The sequence below is a fragment of the Rhinolophus hipposideros genome (assembly GCF_964194185.1).
Source record: "Rhinolophus hipposideros genome assembly, chromosome: 9".
Classification (NCBI taxonomy): domain Eukaryota; kingdom Metazoa; phylum Chordata; class Mammalia; order Chiroptera; family Rhinolophidae; genus Rhinolophus; species Rhinolophus hipposideros.
Genome location: NC_138055.1, coordinates 2,848,450 through 2,871,711, shown reverse-complemented (window position 1 = coordinate 2,871,711; position 23,262 = coordinate 2,848,450). Strand labels below are relative to the sequence as shown.

At 55.1% G+C, this 23,262-nt stretch overlaps 1 protein-coding gene across 1 annotated transcript in view; it reads right to left on the bottom strand.

Annotated features, from left to right (window-relative positions):
- CELSR1 (cadherin EGF LAG seven-pass G-type receptor 1) overlaps positions 1 to 23,262 on the bottom strand; it is a gene marked incomplete at its 5' end in the record, with an annotated part of 132,213 nt that overhangs the window by 18,410 nt on the left and 90,541 nt on the right. The window contains 15 exons of the mRNA XM_081060677.1: positions 743 to 869; positions 2,585 to 2,752; positions 3,597 to 3,801; positions 6,072 to 6,215; positions 7,275 to 7,458; positions 8,808 to 9,017; positions 9,465 to 9,559; positions 10,376 to 10,477; positions 10,776 to 10,959; positions 12,564 to 12,684; positions 14,649 to 14,790; positions 15,439 to 15,613; positions 16,382 to 16,495; positions 17,586 to 17,771; positions 22,681 to 22,847. Of these exons, the coding sequence (XP_080916803.1) occupies positions 743 to 869; positions 2,585 to 2,752; positions 3,597 to 3,801; positions 6,072 to 6,215; positions 7,275 to 7,458; positions 8,808 to 9,017; positions 9,465 to 9,559; positions 10,376 to 10,477; positions 10,776 to 10,959; positions 12,564 to 12,684; positions 14,649 to 14,790; positions 15,439 to 15,613; positions 16,382 to 16,495; positions 17,586 to 17,771; positions 22,681 to 22,847 (2,324 nt within the window). The remainder of the gene's footprint in view (positions 1 to 742; positions 870 to 2,584; positions 2,753 to 3,596; positions 3,802 to 6,071; positions 6,216 to 7,274; positions 7,459 to 8,807; positions 9,018 to 9,464; positions 9,560 to 10,375; positions 10,478 to 10,775; positions 10,960 to 12,563; positions 12,685 to 14,648; positions 14,791 to 15,438; positions 15,614 to 16,381; positions 16,496 to 17,585; positions 17,772 to 22,680; positions 22,848 to 23,262) is intronic.

The following is a 23,262-nucleotide window of genomic DNA, read 5'->3' as shown; positions in this document are numbered from 1 at the left end:
CCTGACACCCATCAGCAGCAGCTCACGGCTGACTCAGCCTCCCAAGAATGTGACAGAAATGTGGATGAGCCCTTGGGAAGGACGCTGTCCTGGCCTCTTGGGACAAAACCCAGGCCTAAAAAGGAGGCCACCGCGAGGTCACCCAGCACCCTGTTCTGGCTCCTAGACTCGGGGTCCCAGCCCAGGCTGACCTCAGCACGCCACCCTGCTCAGGCCCCAGCGCCCCACAGAGGCGGCTGCATTCCCAGGCCTCAGAAAATGCCCGAGGTTAAACATTAGCCACCCTGTTGCCTGGGGGCTCCTGACTGAGCTTCCTTTGTGTTTTGGAGCCAGCGTGCGTGGCTGGCGCTGAAGGGAGATACTCCCTTTGTTCCTGCCAGCCGACTCTTTTCTTCCTTAAAATTTAAAGTGGGGTAGAAGCAGCATCATCTAACAGACCGCTGAGAACCCTGCTTTGAAGTATGGTGTCTATTCCGGGCATTTTTCAGTCTGAGGCTAGGTCTGCCATCCCGGTTTTTGATTTACAACCTGGCCTCTTTGAAACCCTTTTAGGAGGGTTTTGTTATGGAAATGCTAACAGATCTGGCCAACTCTCCTAGAATGGACCAGGTTTGGTCAAAGGGCTTGGAAGGAAAGACAGCTTGCGGAGGGGGCAGGTTTGGGGCTACCCTAAATACCCCAGGGATTAATCCCCTGGACACACTTGCCCGGGGCAGGGTTGCCCCTGGGGGGCTGTGCCCACCTCGCGCCGGGAGACGTCCATGAGCACAGCAAAGCTGGTGGTGTGGCTACACTGGCAGGTCACGTGGGTCCGGTTCCTGGACAGCAGCTCACAGCCCTTGGCCGACCAACCTCCAGTCCCACTGGTGCTGCAGAGAAAGGGGGGGTGAGATGGTTCCCTCCACAGCCGGGGTCTCCAAGGTCTTCCTGCCCCCCTGGGGTCCGTGCAGCACCCTCCTGTGCCCAAGACAAGCACCCCTGTCACCCACTATGAGGACCACAGTCCTGCTCCACTTGGGACCGTGTGAACACTCTCCCTCCCCTTTCGTGGCTGGCGAGGGCCGCTAATGAGCACCCTGTGAAGTTCCTGTTCTATGTGTCACCCGCAGTAAAACTTAAACGGGATGTCTTGGGTCCACCACACGCCCCTTTTGTTGGAAACATTAGTCCGTTGTTAAAACAGCCGCTTTGTACTTCAGTCTTCTTTTGAGTCTAGATGATTTAAGAAATAATACCTCACGTTCGTTTTACACTTTCATCTTCAGATTGCACAATGTTTTATGGCCACTGCCTGGAAGCAGGGCCCAGTCATGACTCCCGTTTTACTGATGGGGAGCCCCAAATGACAGGCTGTGACGGGTGTGTCTCGGCCTCAGAGGGAGCCCTGCCCTCCCTGGCTCTGGGAAAGTCTGGTCACTGCTCTCATGCTCAGTTTACTCATCTGTAAAGTGGGATATGAAGGCTAATGTGTGTGCCAGGAACTTTCAAGATCCAGGGATGATAAGTGCAGCATAAAGCACAGAGAATAATTAGAGCCACAGCTAATTGCCGGGGTTCAATCAAGTGACCATGAGAGACAGCCGGGCCTCAAGCAGGCCAAGCAGCCTTCACACTTCCCTCATTGTGAAAGGGGTCCTGAACTCTCTCTTTTGTAAGCCCAGCGTCTATTACAGTCCAGACGCTATGCTGCTTGCTCATTAACTGGAATTTGGGAAACACAGGAGGGGGGAAGAGTGACACACGGTCTTTCCCAAGCCAAGCCTGCTCCCCAGTGTGAGCCCATACAGGCCAGGCATCTGCTTGCCCACCCACCCTAGGCGCCGGCACCCAGCAGAGACCCACTCGGCAGACACCCACTCACTCTAGTGGAACCAGGATTTGGGAAATGTTTGTGTTACACAGGAACGAACCCCCAGTTGCAAGAAATTCTGTCCTAGCTCCAAGCATGGGGGCGGGGGGCAAGGGATGGGCCAAAAGCACTCTGCTGAGGTGGGCACGGCCTCCGAGGGGTAAAACCAGCCTAGCAGCTGCTGTGTTCTCTCAGGCGGCCAGGTGAGGTCAGGCACCCCCATCTGGCATGGGGACCCTCCACATATCTGGGATTTCCCACTGTTGGCAAAAGGGCCCTAGGCCCAGTCTCTAAGTCCAGTGTGTGCCCAGAACACGCACCGTTTGGCTGTGGAGTGGGTGCATGTCGGCTGCTGTGTCATGGAGTCCTGCAGGTGACCGGCCCTGTCGGCGTGTGTACACGTGTGCATGCGTGTTTCTAGGCATGTATGCCCATGTGTATGTGTTTGTAACCAGATGTGTGTACACGTGTTTCCAGGTGTGTGTGTGTGCATGTGTGTACATGCATGTGCACGCATGTGTAACTGTGCGTGTAGGGGACTCTGACACCCCAGGACGAGCCTCTTGCCCGAGAGGATGGAAGGGGAACACACATCAAAAGGTCGCCGCACGGGACACTCTGCCAGTGGAGTGTTGAGGACCGGCAGGCACATCCCGGCCTCAGCAAAGCCCCCACATGGAAACGCAGAGCTCAGGGGCGGAGGTGGCCGGCCCTGGCTCCCGCTGTCACCCTTACGTGATGGAGTGGTTCCAGAAGACGCAGACGGGTTTGGTGCGCTCCTCCGTCTCCAGCAGGGCGAACTCCACCAGGACGGGCTTCTCCAGGGGGCTGGGGAGTGGAGCCCCCTCGCTGTACAGCACACTGCTCACCACCGGCGTGTTGATGACAGGCCGGTTAGGCAGCCTGCGTGGAACGGCAAACACACTTAGAAAATGACTATTTAACGCCTGTGTGCAGACGTGATGAGGACACGGGACAGACATCTCTCCAGGAGGGCCGGGGTCACCGTGCGCGAGCTCAGAGCTGGGGCCTGAGCTGTGTCATCGTGCTCAGTGGAGGTTTAGTCACGATGGGGTGCGCTCAGGGAGTGGGTCACCTCTGGGTCAAAGGTGAACTTTGGAAATACACAGATGAAGAGAAGGTCTGTGCACAAAGAGGTTTCAGCCTCATAACACATCACAGCAGAAATACCAGACACGACTAAAATGTCCGATAAAAGGAACCTAATAGAATCATTACAGCTCCTGGTGGAATCTCATCCAACCACTAAAAAAGGATGAATATGAAGACTACAGACCCAGGAGAGGATCTGGGAAATGATACTGAAGTTGAAAAAGTGAAACCTGGGTGTGTGCCCACCTCTGATCAGGTCCACGAGGCCCCTTTGGGGGGCATTTGCTTTTCCAGCCACTATTTACCAAGCAGCCCTTAGTACTACTAGGCCACCAATGGCCCAAGGCAAACAGGTGTTGGGCGACGGACCGTCTGAGCAGAAATTACACTGCTGAGCTGGTGCGCCAGCAGTGTCCACTGAGGCACGAGGTGGGGCGCGTGCTGGGGAGGGGCTGTTCCTGGAAGAAATACTAGGGACCATGCCCGTCTGGCAGACCCAGAACCTCTGTCCAAGGGAGATGACAGAGCCATGATGTCCTTATACAGATGCTTGAGTAGTTAAGATTTTGATTTATGAAAAGCCTCGGAACCCTCCAGAAACAGTCCCTCCCCGTGCCCCCAGGGCCGGCCGTACCGGAGGCTGCGGCGGTCGGGGTCGTAGTACTCAGGCAGGAGCTGCCCCAGGGTCCGGTAGATGATGACCAGGGCGACGGCAAACTGGCCAGGCTCATCGGGGTGCCTCCTCCGCCTCCTGAAAAGGGCCTCCCTCTCGGCGCTGGGCCCCGCATGTGCCGTCTGCGGGGCAGCCTTCCGGCTGACCGGCCTCACCACGGGCCCCTCTGCAACGTGAGCAAGAGTGTGAGGGCGGGGCCGGGCCCCGTGTTCCTACCACATCACTTTCCACTTGAACAAGTGCTTCCTGAAATCAGGAGGTGTCATGTGGAGACAGGAGCGGTGCCTCAAAAGATTAAACACAGAGCTGCCATGGGCAAGTGTCCCGCAGCATGGAACGCAGGGCTCAGTGAGACACGTGTCCGCCCATGTCCATAGCAGCACAATGCACAGCAGCCGAAAGGTGGAAGCAGCCCCGGTGTCCATCGACAACGAAAGGATAAACAGTGTGGTCTCTCTGTACAACGGAAAATGACTGAGCCTCAACAAGGAAGGACGTTATGACACACGCTACCACATGGATGAGCCTCGAGGACTTTACAGTCAGCAAAATAAGCAAGTCAAATATTGTACGATTTCACTTACGTGAGCTCCTGGAGTGGCTCATAGCTAGAAAGTGGAATAGTGGTTACCAGGCTGGAGGGAGGGGGAGGGGGGAGTTAGTGCCGCCTCCTCCAGGAAGGCTGCCATCTGCCCAGGAGCATCGCACGAGAGGCTACAGTGGGTGTGCTGGACAGCGTCGGGGCGGGGCATGGCGGCTTCTCAGGAGCGTCGCAGGACCCTGGAGCTCTCTAAGGAACAGGGAACAAGCCTGGCCCCTCCCTGTGTTTGCTCCTGACCCAAAGGCATCTCTGGGGCTAAAGCCTTAGTATCCCCCACGACCCAACTGGCTCACTGAGTCTCTAACCAGTGGGCACCGCAGGCTCCCCGTGAGCGGGGCATCCGGGGTACCTCACCCCTAGAGTAGGCAGCATTCCCCTCCACTGTGTGGGTCAAGGGTGTGCCTGGATGTGGTGGGGGCAAGGCCTGGGCTGGGCCGAGAGCCCACCTAGGAGACTGTCAGGGCAAAGAAGGGATTTGGGCCAAGCTCAAAAGGTCAGTGGCTGAGGGTAGAAGGTGCCAGCCTGGCGATGCCCAAGGAGGCGGGTGAAAGGTGGGCAGAGACCAGCCTTTGGTGCCAAGTCCTGGTCATCCCTAGGTGGCGGGGGGAGCAGGTCGTCCGAGAAGGGACACCTAAGCAACTGTGGGACACCGAGGGGCATGGGGGCTGGGCTGCACCCCCTCTACCTCCTGCAAGTTCATTCACACAGTCTTACCCTCATGTATAGAGTGCCTGTCTGCTTCCCTGCCATGGGGTGAGTCAGGCATTTGGGGGAATTGGGGCCGCATCTTCTCATCAGGGGAGGAATCAGTGGGGTTTGTATGTGGTGGCTGCGCCGACTGGCATTTCAGTGGGTTAAGTAAGTGTTGAATACGGTGCAGTGGCCAGGGCTGAGGGGACCTGGCATCAGCCAGCAGCTGTCCCAGGACGGCCGGGAGCAGGTGCTGTGAGCTCCTTCACGGGGTTTCCTAGAGCAAACGAGGCTCCTGCATGTCACTCCTGATGCCATAGGCCCAAGAGAGAGGACGACCCTGTGGTCAGTGCAGAAGCAGGCACACTGACGATGTCAGAGGAAGAGCTGCTTTTAGGTCAACACACGGCGATCCCTGGACAAGTAAGGAAGTCCTGCCCCTCAGGACAGACGGGAACTGTGTTGAATGACGAGAACCCTTATCGATCCCAAACTGAACCCAGTTTGAAAGATGGAGTAAAGCTTGGGGCACCATCAGAGTAAAACCCTCTTTAAACGTTTTTGAGACGCCTGAATAATAACCACACAACTGACAAACCTGCTATACTAAAAACATTCCCAATTTTAAACTGTTCGTTACAGAATTTATATTTTCAAGTCCACTTTGTTTTGAGACATTTTCAATAGTTGGAGTGGATCTGTGAAAAATGCTTTTAAAAAAAATTCAAAATGTTTAAGCCATTTGGTGTTATCATCCTAACCAGGACTGAAGAAGTGCACACAGAAAGCGTCTGGTTTGATTATTTTTGGGGGGGCTGGAGGGTGGGGTGGTGGATGCTATAATTTTACCTACACACATTAGCAGCTTTTCACTGCACAGCTCATGCACAATTCAAGTGCTCTCTCTTTTGTTTAGACATTACCAATTAGCTAAATATTTGTGAGACACGACCCACCATTTCCACTCGGGTCTGATGCCAGGAAACGACCCCCGCCGCCCTCCCCCCCATTTCAGGCAGGCCCACACGCACACCCGCAGGACGCGCTCTGTTGTGAGGACTGCGTCTCTTATTCTCCCAGAGGCCCCTCCGCCCCTCGAGTGGCCGGAGTCCCTAAGGGCAGCCCTGGTTTGTAAGAGGCTTTACCTCTTCTTTCAGGTGGTTTGAAGAAGTCAGCCGAGAAGAAGACGGAAGACGCCAACTCTTTCGGGAAGTCGTCACGAATGTCCTCGAACCGCGGCACCCAGGCTCCCGTGAAGTTAAACTTGTCAAAGACGTCAACAGCAAGGACTGTGGGGACAGAGGTTTCTGTCACACGCCGCTCACAGCCCCTCCCATGGAGCTGAGTGGGCCTGCTGTCCAGGACCCAGAATCCTGAAACCAGAATCTATCTTCCTGTTCTTTAAACCTGCAGACATTACGCAGCAGGATTCCCAGAGGGGAGGGGGGTGGGGGAGACACGCGGCAAGTTCAGCTGCTGAGCATGGCACCCGAGAGCCACCAGGCTCGGGTCTCCAATGGGGCAGCTCCGTAGGCAAGCACGGCGACGGCGTGACAAGTGAGCAGTGTGCGCCCCCAGACCCCTCCCTGGTAGGGACGCCACCTCCAGGTTAAAAGCCCAGGCCCGTCCAGTGGCAGATAATTAGGTAAATCAAGGGTCACCTCCTGGGAAGGGACAATCCCTTGGTTTTGCACAACTGCCACCCCACAGGGCTTAATAAACACTTGCAGGAGAAAAGGGGGAGCACCACCACCCCATAGGATGGGACCCCCCCAGGGGCTCTGCCAGCTCGGTCTGGGCCAGCGGGGGGTGCTTCTTCCTACCCTGACCCCACAGCAGCGTGTCCTGGGTGCTGGGAGGACTTGGCTAATGAGGCATTTGTTCTGTTGACAGCTCTGTCCCTGCCCAAGCAGGGCGGGCATTCCCCCACCGCCCCGGGGCCCGGCTGCTCTATCCCGCATCCCCCCATGGGCCTGTGCCTCTCTGAGTGAGTGTACAGGGCTGGACCTGAGGCCAGACCCCCTGCCCCCTTCCCCAGACCGTCTCCACCCGAGTTCTGAAAGGCCTGCAGGCCACCACAGACCTGCCAGTGGTACCTCGCCACCTCGTCATCTCTGCCCACGCCTGTCCCTGATTTCCTGGACCTGGGAGTGATATGTGTGTCTGTGGACCGTCTTTGGACAGGCTGGACAAGGAGGGTCCTGTCTCCCCATTTGCAGACAAGGACACCGAGGCCAGAGCTGTTGACCCTTCCCTAAGAGATGGCCGCGCTGGGGCCGCACACCCTGACAGAGTGGGGGTTCTGCCCGTGGAGCGCGCCCCTCCCCCATGCAGCGCGTGGCCCTTACTCATGTTGGCGGTGACGATGACGAAGGGCCTCAGGTAGGTCCTCCGCAGGTTGCGCGCCACGTTGCTGAAATAGGCCTCGAAGCGCCTCAGTAGCTGCGCCACACCCCCCTCGCTCCGCTGGATCTGCTCCCACGCGGCCCTGGTGCCCGGGGCCAGGAGGGCGCTGCCTGTGCGGACGACGTCCTGCTCAGACAGATGACAGACAGACGGCACTCAGCTCATGGGTACAGCCAGCCCAAAGGCCTGGCAGCCACGGTGCGGGCTCCCCAGGTTCAGGAAGACTAGGCTGGGCCAGGACTGAGCAGGGAGGAGACATGGTGTTTTCATCTCAAGGCAGGACACAGTGTGTCAGGCAGAAGCCCTGCAGGGGGTTTCGCATGTGCACCCCGAGACACAAAGGGGAGACACCCTGGTTACGTCAGAATCCCAACCCCACCCGGTAAACCAGGTGGTGGGAACTGCCGCCCCAGGTGCTGAGCGCACAGTGAGCCAGCTGAGGTGACATGGAAGGTGACTGCGGGTGACGTTCCTCCCCCGGACACCTCAAGGTTTATGTGAAGGGGGGACGGGGCAGCATAAAGCATGAGGCAGACACGTAGCTGTCCATGGGCTCAGGAGCCCAACCCAAGACAGAAGCCTGGACGGGAAGCTTCTGTTTGCAAAGAATCAGAAGTGGGAACAAACTTTATCAGTGCAAACTCTCAGGTCTGGATTGAAATGCAAGTGAGGGGACCCTCTCTGCTTAGGCCCTGTGGCTTTGCATGGATGGGGAGGTCCCCCAGGGGCTCTGCTTGGATGGAGAGGTCCCCCAGGGGCTCTGCATGGAAGAGGAGGTCCTTAAGAGCTCTGTGTGGACAGGGAGGCCTCCCAAAGGCTCTGTGTGGACAGAGATGCACAGAGAGGAGGAGAAAGCGAGATGACCCTGAGCCCCCTCCAAGAGGAGCTGGAGGAAAGTCAGGAGGAATGAGTCTCCTCACAGTCATTCTAAACACATGTTTTCTAGGGGCCAATTACTTAACCAAACGTAAAACAGGAGGGTCTGTGGAGGGGAGGCCATGGCCTTTGACAGCTGGACCTCGGGGTGTGTGGGTGGGAGCAGAGACTCCAGAGCCCCACCCTTCACAACCTGTGTGCCCTTGGCACTCTGTGACTCAGTTTCCTTATCAGTAAAATGGGGCAATATGTGTGGCAGGGTGTGTGTATGACATAGTAACAAATTCGTGTAAACCACACAGTACACTGTCTGGCCTGTACTAAATGGCCAGTAGCTAGCGGCCATCACTATTTTCATCACGACGACTGTGACCCACACATGCCCTTCCCCAAACGATCCTAACTCTTGTAATCAGTTTTGCCGGCCACTGCACAGGGCAGGGCTCACATCTGAAAAGTGAAGTTTTGCCGGGACGACCCTGGGCCTGACGATCTTTCACAGCCGGGCCAGGACTCCAGCTGTCCCCCGAGTCCCTGCAGGACACCTGAGCTCACAGGTTGTCCCCGGATGTGCCGGGCTCCCCGCGGGGCGACCCTACCTCGTGGAAGTCAGCGTCCCGCGTGGCCGCCAGCTCAAAACCCTGCTGGCTGCTCTCGTGCTGCAGGATGTGGGCCAGCAGCTGGTAGGCCGTGCGCACATCATTGCCGAAAGGTGCGTCCGTGTGCTGCGTGGCATTCCGCAGCGCCTTGGCCAGTCGCAGCGACCCGTCCCCGTCCATCTGTGTCTCGTTACGGCTCAGCTTCTCATTCTGGAACGAAGGAACCAACGTGATGTCTGCAAACCTATCGTGGTCGCTTAGGGTGCTTCCTATTTAGAAATTCACCCCTTTCCGGTGGAAATCGCCTTGTCAGGAAAGAACGGAAGATATCCAAAAATCCAGAAATGAGCTCTCGCTGATAACTGCATGAAAAAGGACAGATGGTTTGGGAGGCCAAAAAGTGCTTGGAAAATACACTAAGCGGGAAAAGTGAGAGCGTATGAGGGCGAGATGAGAGGACAGGGGACTTGAGCCTGGAGACTTGGAGTTTGCAGAACCAGACGCAGAGCTGGGTCCTGAAGGGGAAAGAGGAGACGGGCCCTGCCTCCGGAGCCCAGAACAGACAGTCCTGAGCCACGCTGGCCTCTGAGCAGCACGGTTGCTGCTGCCTCGTCGCCCACCCCCTCCCGGTAACCCCGTCTGCACGCCTGTCCCTACCATGGCTTTGAGCTGCACGAAGGAGATGGTGGTGCAGTTGAAAAGCTCAGGGGGCAGCCAGCCCTTCTCCCCACTGCAGTGTCGCACTGCATTTCCTGGGGAACAGAGAACAGACTCAGGAAACCTGAAATTCCAACTGTGTGTTCACATTGGTTTGTCTGGATGAATGCAAACCCAGTGTGATGCCCGCCCCTCGCTGGCCCAGGGCCACGCAGGTGCCACAGCCACGAAGCCAACACGAGCACTCCTGTCTCACGCCTGGGGCCATGGCTAAAGCTGCCTAACAGTTGGCCTGAGCCCAGCAATGATGAGTGAACATCTGAGCAAGTCCATGAAGAAACCAGCTCAATCGTTTGCCAGGCACTGACAAAACCCACGTGCATTGCATGCCTGCCTCGGCGCCGCTGGGGCTGTGCGCTCCCAGTGTTGTCTCAGAGGATTCCCAACACCCTCATGGGGGGACGCCGCTGCAACCCCATTTTACAGTGAACCCCACACTGAGTGGCAAAGCAGTTTGTCGAGTCCCCTGGCCACTGTGCTCTGTGTGCTTTCATTATCCCTTTCCAGGTTTTGTCTACTACCATGTTTCCTCTAAAATAAGACCTAGCCAGACAATCAGCAATAATGCATCTTTTTGGAGCAAAAATTATTTGACGATAAGACTGGGTCTAGTATAATATAAGACCCGGTCTTATTTTAATATAAGACTGAGTCTTATACTAATTTTTGCTCCAAGAGACACATTACAGCTGATTATCCAGCTAGGTCTTATTTTCGGGGAATCACGGTGCCAAGGAAAAGGTTTTCTTCAGCATGGACCACCTGTGAGTTCCGCTGCCTTGGCCGGCTCTCCTGCAAGCTGTATGCCTCTACCCATTTCCTGCTGGGAACGGATGCCACAGGCCACTTACCCACGGATCCCTTGGGGCATGGCACCGCAGCCGGCTGCCCGAACTTGGTCTGTGGCCACCAGATGCCGGCCTCAAACGCTCTGGGACACCCGCTGTAGATCACTGGGGTACAGAGGAAAGAAGGCCCTCAGCCAGGCATGGCTGTGCCCGCACGCTCCTCCCTGAAGGAGGCCCTGTCCCCACTGAGAACACACCCCTCGCGTCTTGCACCGTGTTAGAATGGGTGGGGGGTGACCCAGGCTCTAATGACACGGTCGTGCAGGGCCAGGTCCACAGAGGACCAAATGGACATAGTGAGACCACGAGGCAGCTGAGTGTTCTCCGAACCCCAGGAGTGTGCTGTGTCCACAGCCCCTGTCCCCATGATGTGGCCTGAAAAGGGTCAAGGGGTGACACGGACCTTCACAGCCCAGTGTGGTGACCTCGGCAAAAGGGTTGTCGCAGCGGTTGCACTGGCGGCCGATGACACCAGGCTTGCAGGCACACTGCCCGGTGTCCATGTCACAGGCTCGGCTGTGGGAGCCGTGTGGGAAGCAGTCACACGGCAGGCAGGTGTCCTGGTCTGGTGGCCTGTAGTGATTCTCCTGCAAAGGCCAGAAGCAGTGCACGCGACGTCAGATGCCTGCGGAGACCGTACTCCTGGAAGACGCTTCCCGAGCAACGTCAGGGTCGCAGCCCGGCCTCCGGGCCTCTCTGTGCCATCCTCCACCCGCGTGGCCCGAGCCACGCCAGACAGGATCGGTGCGTTCTCCAGGAAAGCACCTCCTCTCTCATTTCTTAGCAAATACTTATCATGGCCACCTGCATATTTGTCCCACAAAGGATCAGGGATTCAAATGGACACATAGGTACAAGGATGGCCCTTGCAAGAAATGTTTCTTTGGGAAAATTGTGAGGAATTAGAAGCCGCCTGAACATCTGCTGATGGGCAGGTCAGGGTGAATGTCAAGAGCACAGGATTCAGATTTGGAAAGTCCGGGGTTTATGTGCAGCTCAGCAGTTCACTGGCCACCCCACGGTTGCCAGGTCACTCAAGTGCCCCGCCCCCCACTGACAACTGGGTCAGGCTGTGACTCGGGCAGACTTGGGGCCAGTGTCCAGGCTTCCATGTCAGGCAGACACGGAACTGTCCACACATCTGCACAGGGGTTGCCAGCTGTGTGTGTACTAGTACCTGGGAGGAGGTGCAAAAATGGTAGCAGTCACCTGGGGGGAGATGGGCTCACTGTCACCTTTTAAATTCCTTCCTGCATTTTCTATAATTATTTTTATGAGAAAAACAATTCTAGGCACATTTTCCCCAAATGCCCTCCCCACTGTCCTGCTGTCCTGCTACCCACTGATGCCATATGGGCCTCGCCTACTCCTGGTCCCCGATGGCCACTGCGATTTTTCATTTAAGTGCTTCAAGAGACGTCACGTTTTGGAAGCACAGTGGAGCATGAGGGACATTACAGATGTTAAACAGATCACCAGGGAGTGCCAGAGTGTGCCCTGCGATGGCACTTTCCTGTCCTGGGGCAGCACGTGTCCCTCGGCAAACGGCTACTGTCACCAGCAGAACTTTCCTTTGGGTTTCCAGTTACCAGCAGCTCAACAGCAGTTGTCAACAGGACTCGGGGTGTGCGATGCCTTCCAGGAACCAAGGGGGACGGGGCTTCGTATCATTTGGGCTGAGAACACTCCAGCATGTTTGGAGACACGAGCAGGTGAGCTCCGTGCCATGCACGTGAATGGCAGACACCCGAGGTGGGGTGTGGGCAAGGCTCTTTAACAATTTGGGCCATCACTGAGTGCTGGTTTGATAAAAGACCAGGAAAACGGCCCACTAGGAGGATCATGGCTGCTGCGGAAAATGAGCCAACCTCCCAGAAATGCTGTTTCCCGTTACCAACGGGGTGGGCGGCTGAGCACTCTAGTTCCCACAGTCCCAACCAGCTTCCACAGGAAACCCACCCCTGGTGTACTCATAGCACCACGGTGGGCAGCGAGCAATCGAAACCCACATTAGCGTGTAAGTATGTGTGTGCACCGTCATTTCCCTGGGCTCAGGATGTGTGTGTGTGTGTGTGTGTGTGTATGTGCGCGCGCGCGCATGTGCCTGCACGCATGCCGGCTCCCTGGGCTTGGCCCCCGAGGTGGGGGTGGGAGATGCCTGCCCACCGTCCGGCTGCAGGCCAGGCCTCACCTTGCACTGGCACTGCCCGTTGGTCTTGTTGCAGTCGGGATCGAAACCTTTGCCAACAGCACAGTGGCAGGGTCCGCACACGGGGTTTCCCCACCAGCCTTTGGGGCACGGAAGGTCGATCCTGTTGAGAAGATAAGATGGCAGGTGGAAGCGGTTGGATAACCGTCCTCCTCAGGACGAAAGGAAGCCTGCTGGAGGCCCGGAGCCTCGGCTGGCCTGGTTCTGGGCACCTTACCCCACCTTGAGTGGCCTTAGTTTCCCCTGCTTGCCCCCACCCCCAGAACTCTTAAGAATTCCAGGCCCCACTCCCAGCCTGAGGGACCCAAGTCTGGAAGGGTTCTACCTACAGAACTGTTATTTTTAAATAATTTGTTTGCCCACTTATTTCTTCTCCCTAGAAGACACAGGTGACTGCCCCACCCAGGCTTTGGTTAGCATGACATCCCCACCTTCACTGTGCCCCAGCACCCAACTGTGACAACTGACCCCACGGGCTGGCCTTTCACGTCCCCCCTGCCCCACACAGCGACTGAGCTCAGCTGCCCTGAGCAAGCTACCCCCGGGACCCGGGGCATCTGCCAGCTCGAGGATGCTGAACAGGGCCTTCTGCAGCCTCCACGGTGTCCCAGGTCCCCACGGTCAAACGCTGGCCACGTCCCACGGATGCTCAGAATAGCCTTTCCGTGGATGTGGCATGTGCCTTAGTCAACCCCGTGCAGTCACGGGCTGGGCCTGGTGAGATGAGACCCATCAGACCCACCCAGTCCCACCACGGGAGCCAGTCCCGGCAGCGCCCGGCAGACCCTGAGATGAGCAGCACGGAGGATGATGCGGCCATCCTGCCTCTGCCCGACCTGACGGCTCACCTGAGTGCCACCTGCAGACACACCTGAAGGCAGGACGCTCCCCCAGGTATCCCTCAGGCTCCTCAAAATGAGACTGTGCCTCCTATCCTGGCCCCCGCCAACCTCTCTTACTCTCTCGCTCACCTCACAAGCAATTATTAAGTATCGATTGTGTTCACGTCAGGGCCATGAAAACCACCAGGGCAGCGTTCCTGGGCGGAGGCCTCCAGTCTGCTGTATATGGATTTGCATTTACAGGGTGGGGACCCAGAGCCTTCGTGAACCCCTTCTCTTCACCACTTCCTGAGCCCTGACTGCCCGCAATGCCAGGCCTCTGGGACGCTGCACCACCTGTGAGCTGGTCCCCTGCCTCCAGCTTCCGCCTGCTCCGACCGTGTTCCACAAAGGAGCCAGGGGCCTCTGAGACACAGACCTGATCCTGCCACTTTTCTGCCCCATGGCCCCTGAAAAGCTGCGATCTGTTCCTGCTTACAGGGCAGGCCCCCTTTTAGGCCGGCCTGCCTCCCTAGCACAGGATATGCCCGGAATCATGGGCCTCCAGGTCTCACCCCCTGAGCACTTCAGGCTGGCCTGGCCCTTCACTGTTCCCTGGCTCTGCCCCTGGTTTGTCCCTGAAACGCCCTGGCCTGGGGCCTCCCCGCCTCCTATTCGATTGTCATCCAGCAGCCAGTGGTGCCCATCTTTCCATGAGATCCCGAGCCCAAGGGCACGGCTGCATCTTGTTCCCAGGTGGGGTCCCCGAATGACAAAGAGCACAGCGAGGAGGCCGTGCCAGCCATCTACACAGCTCCTGCATCAGGATGGCTGGCCAGCACTGGCTAAGGACCCCCAGCCGTGACCTCCAAAGTGCCCCAAAGAAAGGGATTTACCTGCGACGACGACACACCTGGGCTCTGGGCACCAGGACTTAAGTGCATGTCCAACAACAACTCAAAGGACAAAGTGTTTCCTGTAGATACACTCGTCTTCCCGCAGCTGAGCCCTGCCTGCTCTGTGCACAGTGGGCTTTGCACAAAGTAGAGAGACGACTTGGTTGTGTTTCTGGAGTGGAAATGTGCTTAGACGGGGCCAGTGTGAAACGCTCAATTTGATTCTCGTTTATTTCATGCCAAATTTGAAAAAAATAAACTAAATAGGTCCTTAACCCGGAAGTAGATGTATTTTGGGTGAAATAACCAAGAGGAGAAGTGACGGTGTGGATTGAGGGGCGTCCTCTCACCTGTTCTCACAGTACTGCCCATAGTGGCTGGACCCGCACTCACACACGTAGCCCTGTGGGGCGCTGGAGCTGCGCACGCAAGCCGCCACGTGCTCGCAGGGGTTCAGGTGACACACGTCCACACACTTCTTTCCAAAGTACCCTGGGGAGACAGGCCAGCATTAGCCCCGCCAGAACCCGCCTCTGGCACTGCACGTCACTGTCCAGAGCCAAACCCTCTATGTTAAGACATCTCAGCCATCTGTCTTCCCCAAGACTCAACTTTCCAGACTCTTCCGCAGAGGAATGCCCAGGGGCACCTCGGAGCCATGGGAAACACAAGCATTCAGTGGGTGAGACTTGGAAAGGCAGAGACGAGGGCTTCCCAGGCCCCACTACACGGGAGGGCAGGTGCTGTGGCCACCACACGACACACCAGATGGGTGTGACACCAGATGGGTGTCATCTGAGCGTGACTGCAGCACCTCAAAATTCTGAGGCAAACACTGAATGTATACTTTTGAAAAATGTGTCCTTTTCCCTAATTGTGTCCCTCATCTCATCATGAGTCCTGAGGGTGAAGCCTGGAGGGTCTCTTCTGCCCCGAGTGGAGAAACGACACGGGAAAGCATTTTAAGAGAAGGCTCGCTCCTTAGTTAGAAACCAAAGCTCAGGGCTCCATGGGCCAATGGAGAGTTGGTGGGGAAGCTGACACTCCATGTTAGCTTTTCTCAATGCATTCGGAACTCTGAAAGTGTTGCCATCCATGGACAGGAATCAGGAAAGGGGCTGTGGGTGCTGGGGCTCTCACCTTTGTTGCAGATGCAGGCATAGCTGTCCCAGGTGTCACGACAGCGACTGTGCTGAGGGCAGGGGCTGGAGGCACACGGGTCCCTGACGTCACAGCCGTCCTTCACCCTGACCTTGAGGGCGTTGTCCATGTTCAGCGTGGCGATGTTGGTAGACGTCTCCCCCATTCTTACTCCCTATGTTAAGAAAGGGCAGCCGGACTCGGTCCTGTGGCCTCGGGGCTGGAGGAACCCCGAAAGGTAACTAGAGGTTAAGGAACCCAGATTCTGTCCGGTCCCTTATCTCTAAAGTGATACTTCATTTATCTACGGAGCTCAGAATGCCTGGAAATAAAGACAGACTGCTTCCATGTTCCAGTAATTCCATGTGAGTATCATGAGGCAAAATAAATGAGGGTCATGGGCGGTGTGACAGTGGGTGACAGTGGGGAGGGCATCTCACGGGATAGGGGGTGGCTGTGCGAGGGCATCTAGGCAAAGGGACTGCCACACGAGGCAAGTTCCAGGGCAGGAAGCCCTGTGGCTGAAGCACGGCAGAGGTGGGGACGGGGCTCAGAGAATACGCCAGGCCAGATCACTGGGGCTTGGGGATGCTGCGAGGTGAAGGGACATAAGGAGTTTATTTCCTTGCAGTAGGAGGCCCAGGGGACCATGGGCAGGAGCTGTGGGCTGCTGGAAGCAACCAGGGGTGGATTCTGGACCCGCCATGAAGACAGAGCTGAAGGTGGCCGACGGTAACCTGATGGTGGGGGCTGTAGAGGGGGGAGAACTCCAGGGAACATGAGGAGGATGGGTCCAAGTTGGAACCAGGCTTGGTAAAGGCTAGGCTGGCTCTTAGATAAATTATTCGTTTCCTGAAAACTAATAGGTTGACCACTGGTAGCACATGCAGTGCTGGTGGCCCCTGGGCCAGCCAGGAGGGTGGGCCCCATGCTTGGGCCATACCTGCATGCAGCCCCGGAAACCGCGGCGCACTGAGACCTTATCTTCAGACACGCCCCCCACCACGATGCTTCTCATCCTCAGCCCTGGAAGCTGATTCCCGATCTGCACTGTGTCCTGTGAAGGAGGAAGGGAGGCTACATCACCATTCTGGCACCATCTTCCTGCTGGCTGAAGAGAATGTGCTGGAAGGCTAAAACGCAGTCTCTTTGGCAAACTCCCCAGAGCATGAGGATATGTGGGCCTTTAAACAGAGGGGAGGCCGGGCTCCTCCTTCCTGTGGAAAACACGGCTGTCTGTGTGTGAAAGACAGGGCATGGGGACCGGGACAGAGGACACATGTCCATGTCCCAACCCAGTGGAGACGGCCAGCTGGGGGTATGTGGGCAACCCTCCCACCTCCATAACAAGCACCATGAACGAGCCACTGTGCATGAAAGAGCTCGATAAACTAGGAAGACGTCAGCAAACGAAAAGTCATGTCCGCTCTTAGCGGAATCTAAGAAAGTCTTGGCCAGACCCTCAGGCCCAGGGAGATGTGCCCGTGGGATATGACAGCTGTTTATTCTCAGAACCAGGTGTAAGACCAGCCTGGACTCCAAGAGTGCTTAAAAATCACTCTGAAGTGTGTGGGCGTCCCGTAAAAAAACGCCTCGTTACTTGGCTGCAAACCATGAAAATCCATGTGGTTCAGTAAGCGTTCTCTGAGCGCACCCTGCCTAGGCCGCCACTTGCCCATCTGGGCCAGGCATAGGTACCTCTCTGCTGTCCCATGGCCCCCACTGGTGCCTGGGTCTCACTGCTCACCCACCTTCGTGCACCATCCACTCTGAAGGCAAGAACCCCTGCATTGTCTTTCTTTGCCAAGAGGCACGACGCTGAGTGCACAGCTGTCACTCAGGACAGCTTTGCTACAAGAAACCACTGCTGAAGGTACCAAAGGCATCTTGATGGGACACAGAGGGAGAGAGGAAATCCAGTTCCTCATTCTAGGAGCTGACCTTCTAGAAGGGGGACGAGGTGCAGATCCGGTGACCTCAGCATAAGAGGGAATTTGAGACGTGACCTCAGGGGTGGGAAGTGCACCCAGAACCTGTGTCTCTAATCCCCAAGGGCTCTTGCAGGTCCTGGCACATGGAAGGGTCACTCTTTTCCTAAAGACCCCATGAAGCGCTCTGTTCCAAAGAGGGTGCAGATGCCAACTCACCTGGTCCAACCCGTAGTCCAAGGTCATGACTGCCAGGTACTTGATGTCTTTGCCCTCCTTGGCGCTCTTCAGTTCTATTAGCAGGTGGTGCCACTCCCCGTCAGTCACACGGGACCTGGACAGCCGCATGGACGCCACGTCCGAGGGGCCGTGGGACACCTCAAACTGGACGTAGTTGTTTAGAATCTGTAGGATGGGGAGAGCCATACCAATCAATCGATGCAATGACGACAAAATAGAAAAGACTTCGCAGTCACTTAGGCAACAGTCATGCAAGCAAACAGTACAGGGCACTGCATCAAAGATGGACCTGAAAATTAGGCCAAGTTTAATTTCTTGTTGCCTGTGATACTCTGCAGAATTATATGCCTTTTTCTATGGTAAGAAGTGCCAAATGTTGACAGAGGTCAAGTAGGATAACGCCCATTAGACTTAAGTATTGGGGACAACCACAGATTCAGGTGACTATTGGGTTCTTATTTTGGATGCAAATGTTACTCTTTATGAGACAAGATTCAGGCCACCATATTTAAATATGTGTACAAAAAATAATAATAATAAGCATTGTAACTGGCCTCAGACATTCATGTTTTAAGAAAATGTAGCCACGGTAATACCAAGATCTTGTTTCCCCAAGTGAAGGGTTGGGTGATTTAGACCAAACTCCTCCTGAGAATATGTAAGAAAATGAGACAAATATACACCACACTTGTCTGAAGGTATCAGAGAGACTCAAGAAACAGTTATAGAGCCACAACCAGGGAGAAAACAGGGCTTGGCAGAAATGAGCTAGGTGTTTGCCTTCCCCTGTGATTGCCAGCTGGTTCTGGAGGACACAGCTACAGCTGAAAGCTGAGCAAAGCTTCCTAGGCTCATTGGCCCAGAAGGACAAAAACCAGGATTCAGAGCCTGCCCAGTGTGGGGGCTGCCTGTCAGAGCAAATAGGAGGGACAGTGACACCACCATTCTAGTTTCAAATTCTCTACTTTTTCAATACAATGCCCAGCACTCAATCAAAACTAACCAAATACCGGAGGAGATGGGACAATGTGCTTGGAAACCAAGAGAAGCAAGAAACAGTGGAAACAGACCCACTGGGAATCCAGAAAACAGAAGCATCAGACACAGACTTGAAAATAATAACAGGAACCACAGAACTTTCAAAAAAAGCAGATTCAGGTGACTATTAGACTTTTAGTTTCGGAGGTAAATGTTGCATTTCACGAGATTAGATTCAAGCTACCATGTTTACATACATGTGAGAAAGATCAGAAAATAACCTTGTAACCAACCTGAAGTACTCATGTTTAAAGATAATTTCAATTAAGATGGAGCACATAAAAAAGCTATTAATTCACTGCTTATAAGAGACACACCTCAAATATAAGGGTACAGCAATGTTGAAAGTGAAAGGATAGAAAAACGATACATTATGTAAACACCAACCAAAACAAAGCTAGTGATATGATAGCAATCGTAATATGAGACAGTAGATTAAGGCAAAATTAATTACTAGAGATAAAGAGGATTTTCATCATCATAACAATTTTCCAGGAAGATAAAACAATTCTACATTTGTACACACCGAATAACATAGCCTCAAAATCTACAAATCAAGAAGTGACAGAACTAAAAGAAGAGATAAATCCACAATCAAGATTGGAGATTTTCAACTCACCTGTCTCAGTGACAGAGAAAACAAATAGACAAACAAACAAACACCCCAATGATGATATGGATTTGAATGCCACAATGAACAAGCTTCACTTACTTGACATATATAGAACACCACAGAAGACATCTGCAGAGCACGCGTTCTTTTCAAGTATCGCTGGGACAGTCACAAAAATTACTAAATAATGGGCTACAAAGCAAGTCTGAACACATTTCAAAGGTCTGAGATCCTACAGCATTCGTTCTCTGACCTGCAATTATACTAGAAACAATAACAAAATGATTGACTATGACATGCTACCCGTTTGCTAACTCAGAACTACTTCTCAAATACCTCCATGCACCAAAGAAGAATTCACGATGGGAAATAAAAAGCATTTTTAACTGATCACAAAGATAATGCAACTAAGAACACATTTTGGGTTTTAGTCTCAGTGGATAGTCAACTGAAGAAGATAAGTTTTAACCTTTTTATATTTTGTTTCCTTTTCTTCCACAGATGTTTCAGTCAATTTCCGGCGCCACTTTCTTTCCCTGTCCTGACTAACAAAACCCAAAGCCTGGCAGACCAACAATAAAAGTGACATATGTCTACACACAAAAACAATACGTGGAGGATGAATCTCAGGACCATGGGCAATAACTGCTTGCCACCTTAGGTCTGTCACCAGATTTAGGAGAGGCCTTCAACAATAGCCAGGTTATCCCGCTTGACAATGCAGGCGGATTCAGGGCGCCCGGAAGCAATTACCCAAATTGGGCTGTGAGGTGAGTGTAGCTTGTCTGGCCTTCTGTGGAAGCCAAGCAGTACCCATCTGCCGCCCCACGGAGCTCACTCACGGGGCCTGCAGGAGGCCTGCCTTCCAAACACATCACGTGGAAACAAGCTAGAATGTTCCTGTCGTGCCAGGCGACCCGCCTGTGGGACCTGCCCTGGAGTGGCCTTCTGGGTGGCCACTGGGGTCTGCAGAATTCCCCCAAGGCCACCACTCTTCCAGTCTTCCGCAGGGAGGGGCTGGCCGTCGTCCCTGGAAAAAACCCCTTCACGTTTGGATTAGTTACCCATAATGTAACTACTCAAACAATACGGGAGTCTGTGGCTCTCAGGGTTGTTCCTGCCGAAACATACTTTTTTCCTACAGAGATTCCACTGCCAAAGGACAACTTGCAAGCCCCCATTCATCACCTGAATTGAAAACAGCCAATTTAATTTGTTCCAACAGTGAAACAACCACAGAGAAAAATACCATCCCCGGGCAGAACTGTGCTTGCCAAGTTTTGGCCCAGAGCTAGCTTCTGGGGCTGCCTGGTAAACTGATGAAATGACAAGTTAATAAGGAAAAACAATGGCAGCTGTAATTATCCCGGACGCACACTGCACCTTCAGTACAACCTGATGGGTCTGTGCAGGAAATGCTCTGAGCGGGTGAGGGGACAGATGGATGAAGAGAAAGAGGCTTCTGTTGGGGCTCTGAGCCCCCAGAGCCCTTGAGGACCTGTCCTAATTGATCCGAGAACCCTCAGTATCCTGCCCCTGCTGACCTCCAGCAGGGAGCTCACAGGGGGCGCTGGGCAGGGCCTCCACCCTTCCCTCTGCCCCTGAGACACAGAAGTGTTTCCTGATAGACGGCGCACAGCGGCGATGGGAGAGGGCCCTGCAGATACTGTAGGACCTGGGCAGAGTGAACCATGGGCCCCGGAGCTCAGAGTCTCTAGGCCTCAGTGCCCCTCCCCCCAAATGAGAGTGGAGGGGATGGTCCAGAAGGGCCACCTCACCTCTGCCTGTCTCTAAACCCAGCACACCCTGCGCTGGCTGGGAATTAAGTCCAATCCACACTGGGCAGAACAGGAAGGCCCAGGGGAGTGAACAGAAAAGGACGCATGGCTCCGTGAGGAGGTGACAGCAGAGGGGACCAGGGCCAGCTCGGGAAGAGACTTCCAACTGTGGGAGCCTGGAGCAGGCTGGCCGGGATGACAGCGGTGTGCTCAGGTGCAGCCCGGCCCCGAGGCAAAAGCGGAGGGGGCCTCAAGGGAGAAACTCCACGTGCTGACTGGACCGGGGAGGTGGGGGCCTCGGGCCCACGCGGTGGGAGGTAACAGGTACCCTGTGGGCAGCTCGGCACTGCTCCCTGGGACACGTGCACGCAGGTCTGTCACACTCACACACACGGAGACATGCGCACAGACACACGTGCACACACACGCACGTACACGTATACATACTTGAAAGAAAGCCTAGAAGAAAGGAAAACAACCCAGTTACGGAGTTCCTTCAAATCAAGATGGAACACCTTGCTCGGGCACAATTCCCACAGGCCGCTGCCGAGTCAGGGAGGCAAATCAGGTCTAAGAGTTTCATAAAGTGGGCTTTCCAGACGGAGTATCACCTGGGGGGGTCCCTTGATCTGACAGGGGTCAGAGGTGGCAGGTTTACACGAGAATGTCCTGTCAGCTGTCACTGTAGACAGAAAACACCTGGAGATGTGAGGGCAGGCAGACGAGCCCAGGGCCTGGCCAGGCAAGCCTGCCGTCCACACTCAGGGCTCCCCCGGCCACCTCGCACAGCAGCGTCTCCTGGACCCTCAAATAGCTCAGACCCCAGGCTGCAGGTGAGGGCGAGAACTGACCCCTTCTCACCTCCAGCAGTCAGGTAGAGGCAGAGGGCAGCCCACGAAAGAAGACCTGGGCGTGTTTCACACATTAAAGTAACTTTTTCTTTTTAAATTAAAGTACTTTATCACTGTTCCCTCAAATGACATGTCTAGGAGCTGGAAGGTGCAGGAGAACTATTTGTGACACAAAGAAATGAGGGAACAGAGTGCATTAATATAATCTTTTAAAAGTTTTCAGGAACTCGACTGCTTATCCGATGTTTTAAATAAACAAAACAGTAAAGACCAAAGCGATTAAGAAAATGCACGTGTAAGGCGATTCAAGTTTTGAGACTACTTTTAGGAAACTTGTAGCTTAGTGCAGACGCCTGGAAGTAACAATCGAGGGAAGCCTGTCATTCCACCTGAAGGCGCTCACTGCCTCCTTTAGTCCCGAATGCGCAGGGCCCAGAGCTGTGAACACACCGCAGCTGAGACCGGAGGCACAGGGCTACTGGGTCCACCCAGCCCCGCACGTACCCCATCTTCCGGGTATGAAGGAGGAGAGCGAGGGCCAGAGTGGACCCCTGGGGCATCACAGCCACACAGTGCTGTCCTCATACCTTTCCCTGTTACGAACGGCACGACAATGCTGAACGCTCACATTTCCTCTCCTCTTCACACTGGAGAGCCTACCAGTCTGGTGTGGGGACAGTGAAGTGGCGAGGTGGCCTCTGTGTGCCCTGGGAAGCCCCTGCTTCCAGACGGCACTGCCAAGTGCTCTGGTTATATCATCAGGTGCACGGGGTGAGGGTGTGGTTCTCACTCACCTGGAGATGGAGCCTGGAGGACACGCCTGCCGTGGCCTCCATCAGCACGCCGTCCTCCTTCCTGGTCCGGAACATGAGCCCCAGGTACCAGGGCACAGAGATGGTGATGTCCAGGTCGCTCCAGGACACGACGCTCTCTCCGCTGAAGCGCTGGGGATAAGGCATGGCTGTGGACACAGACACGGGACCTCCTGAAGTCACGGGGGGCAGGCACGGGGACAGGGGAGGGGTAGAGGGCTGGTGGGGGGAGGGTGGGAAATCCCAGGCCTTTATCGCTTTCATGCAAAGCCAGTCTCGGACTTCCAGTTATACAACATCTAACCCTCTGAATCCAGGAGCCCTGGGCTTTGCAGAAGCCACTGCCCAGGACATGTGCCACCTTTCTGGGGAATAAGGCCAAAGCTTGGGGGGTTCCTAACCATGGCCAGGACACGGCAAAGGGCTCTCAGGCTGGACAAGAGGCAGAGGGGCAGCTCAGGATCCTTGGGCTCAGAGGACAAAATGCGGGGGTCCCTGGGAGCCCAGCCTACTTGTCCCCCGACACTTGCCTCATAAGGAGCCCAGAGGCAGGAGCAGGGGCAG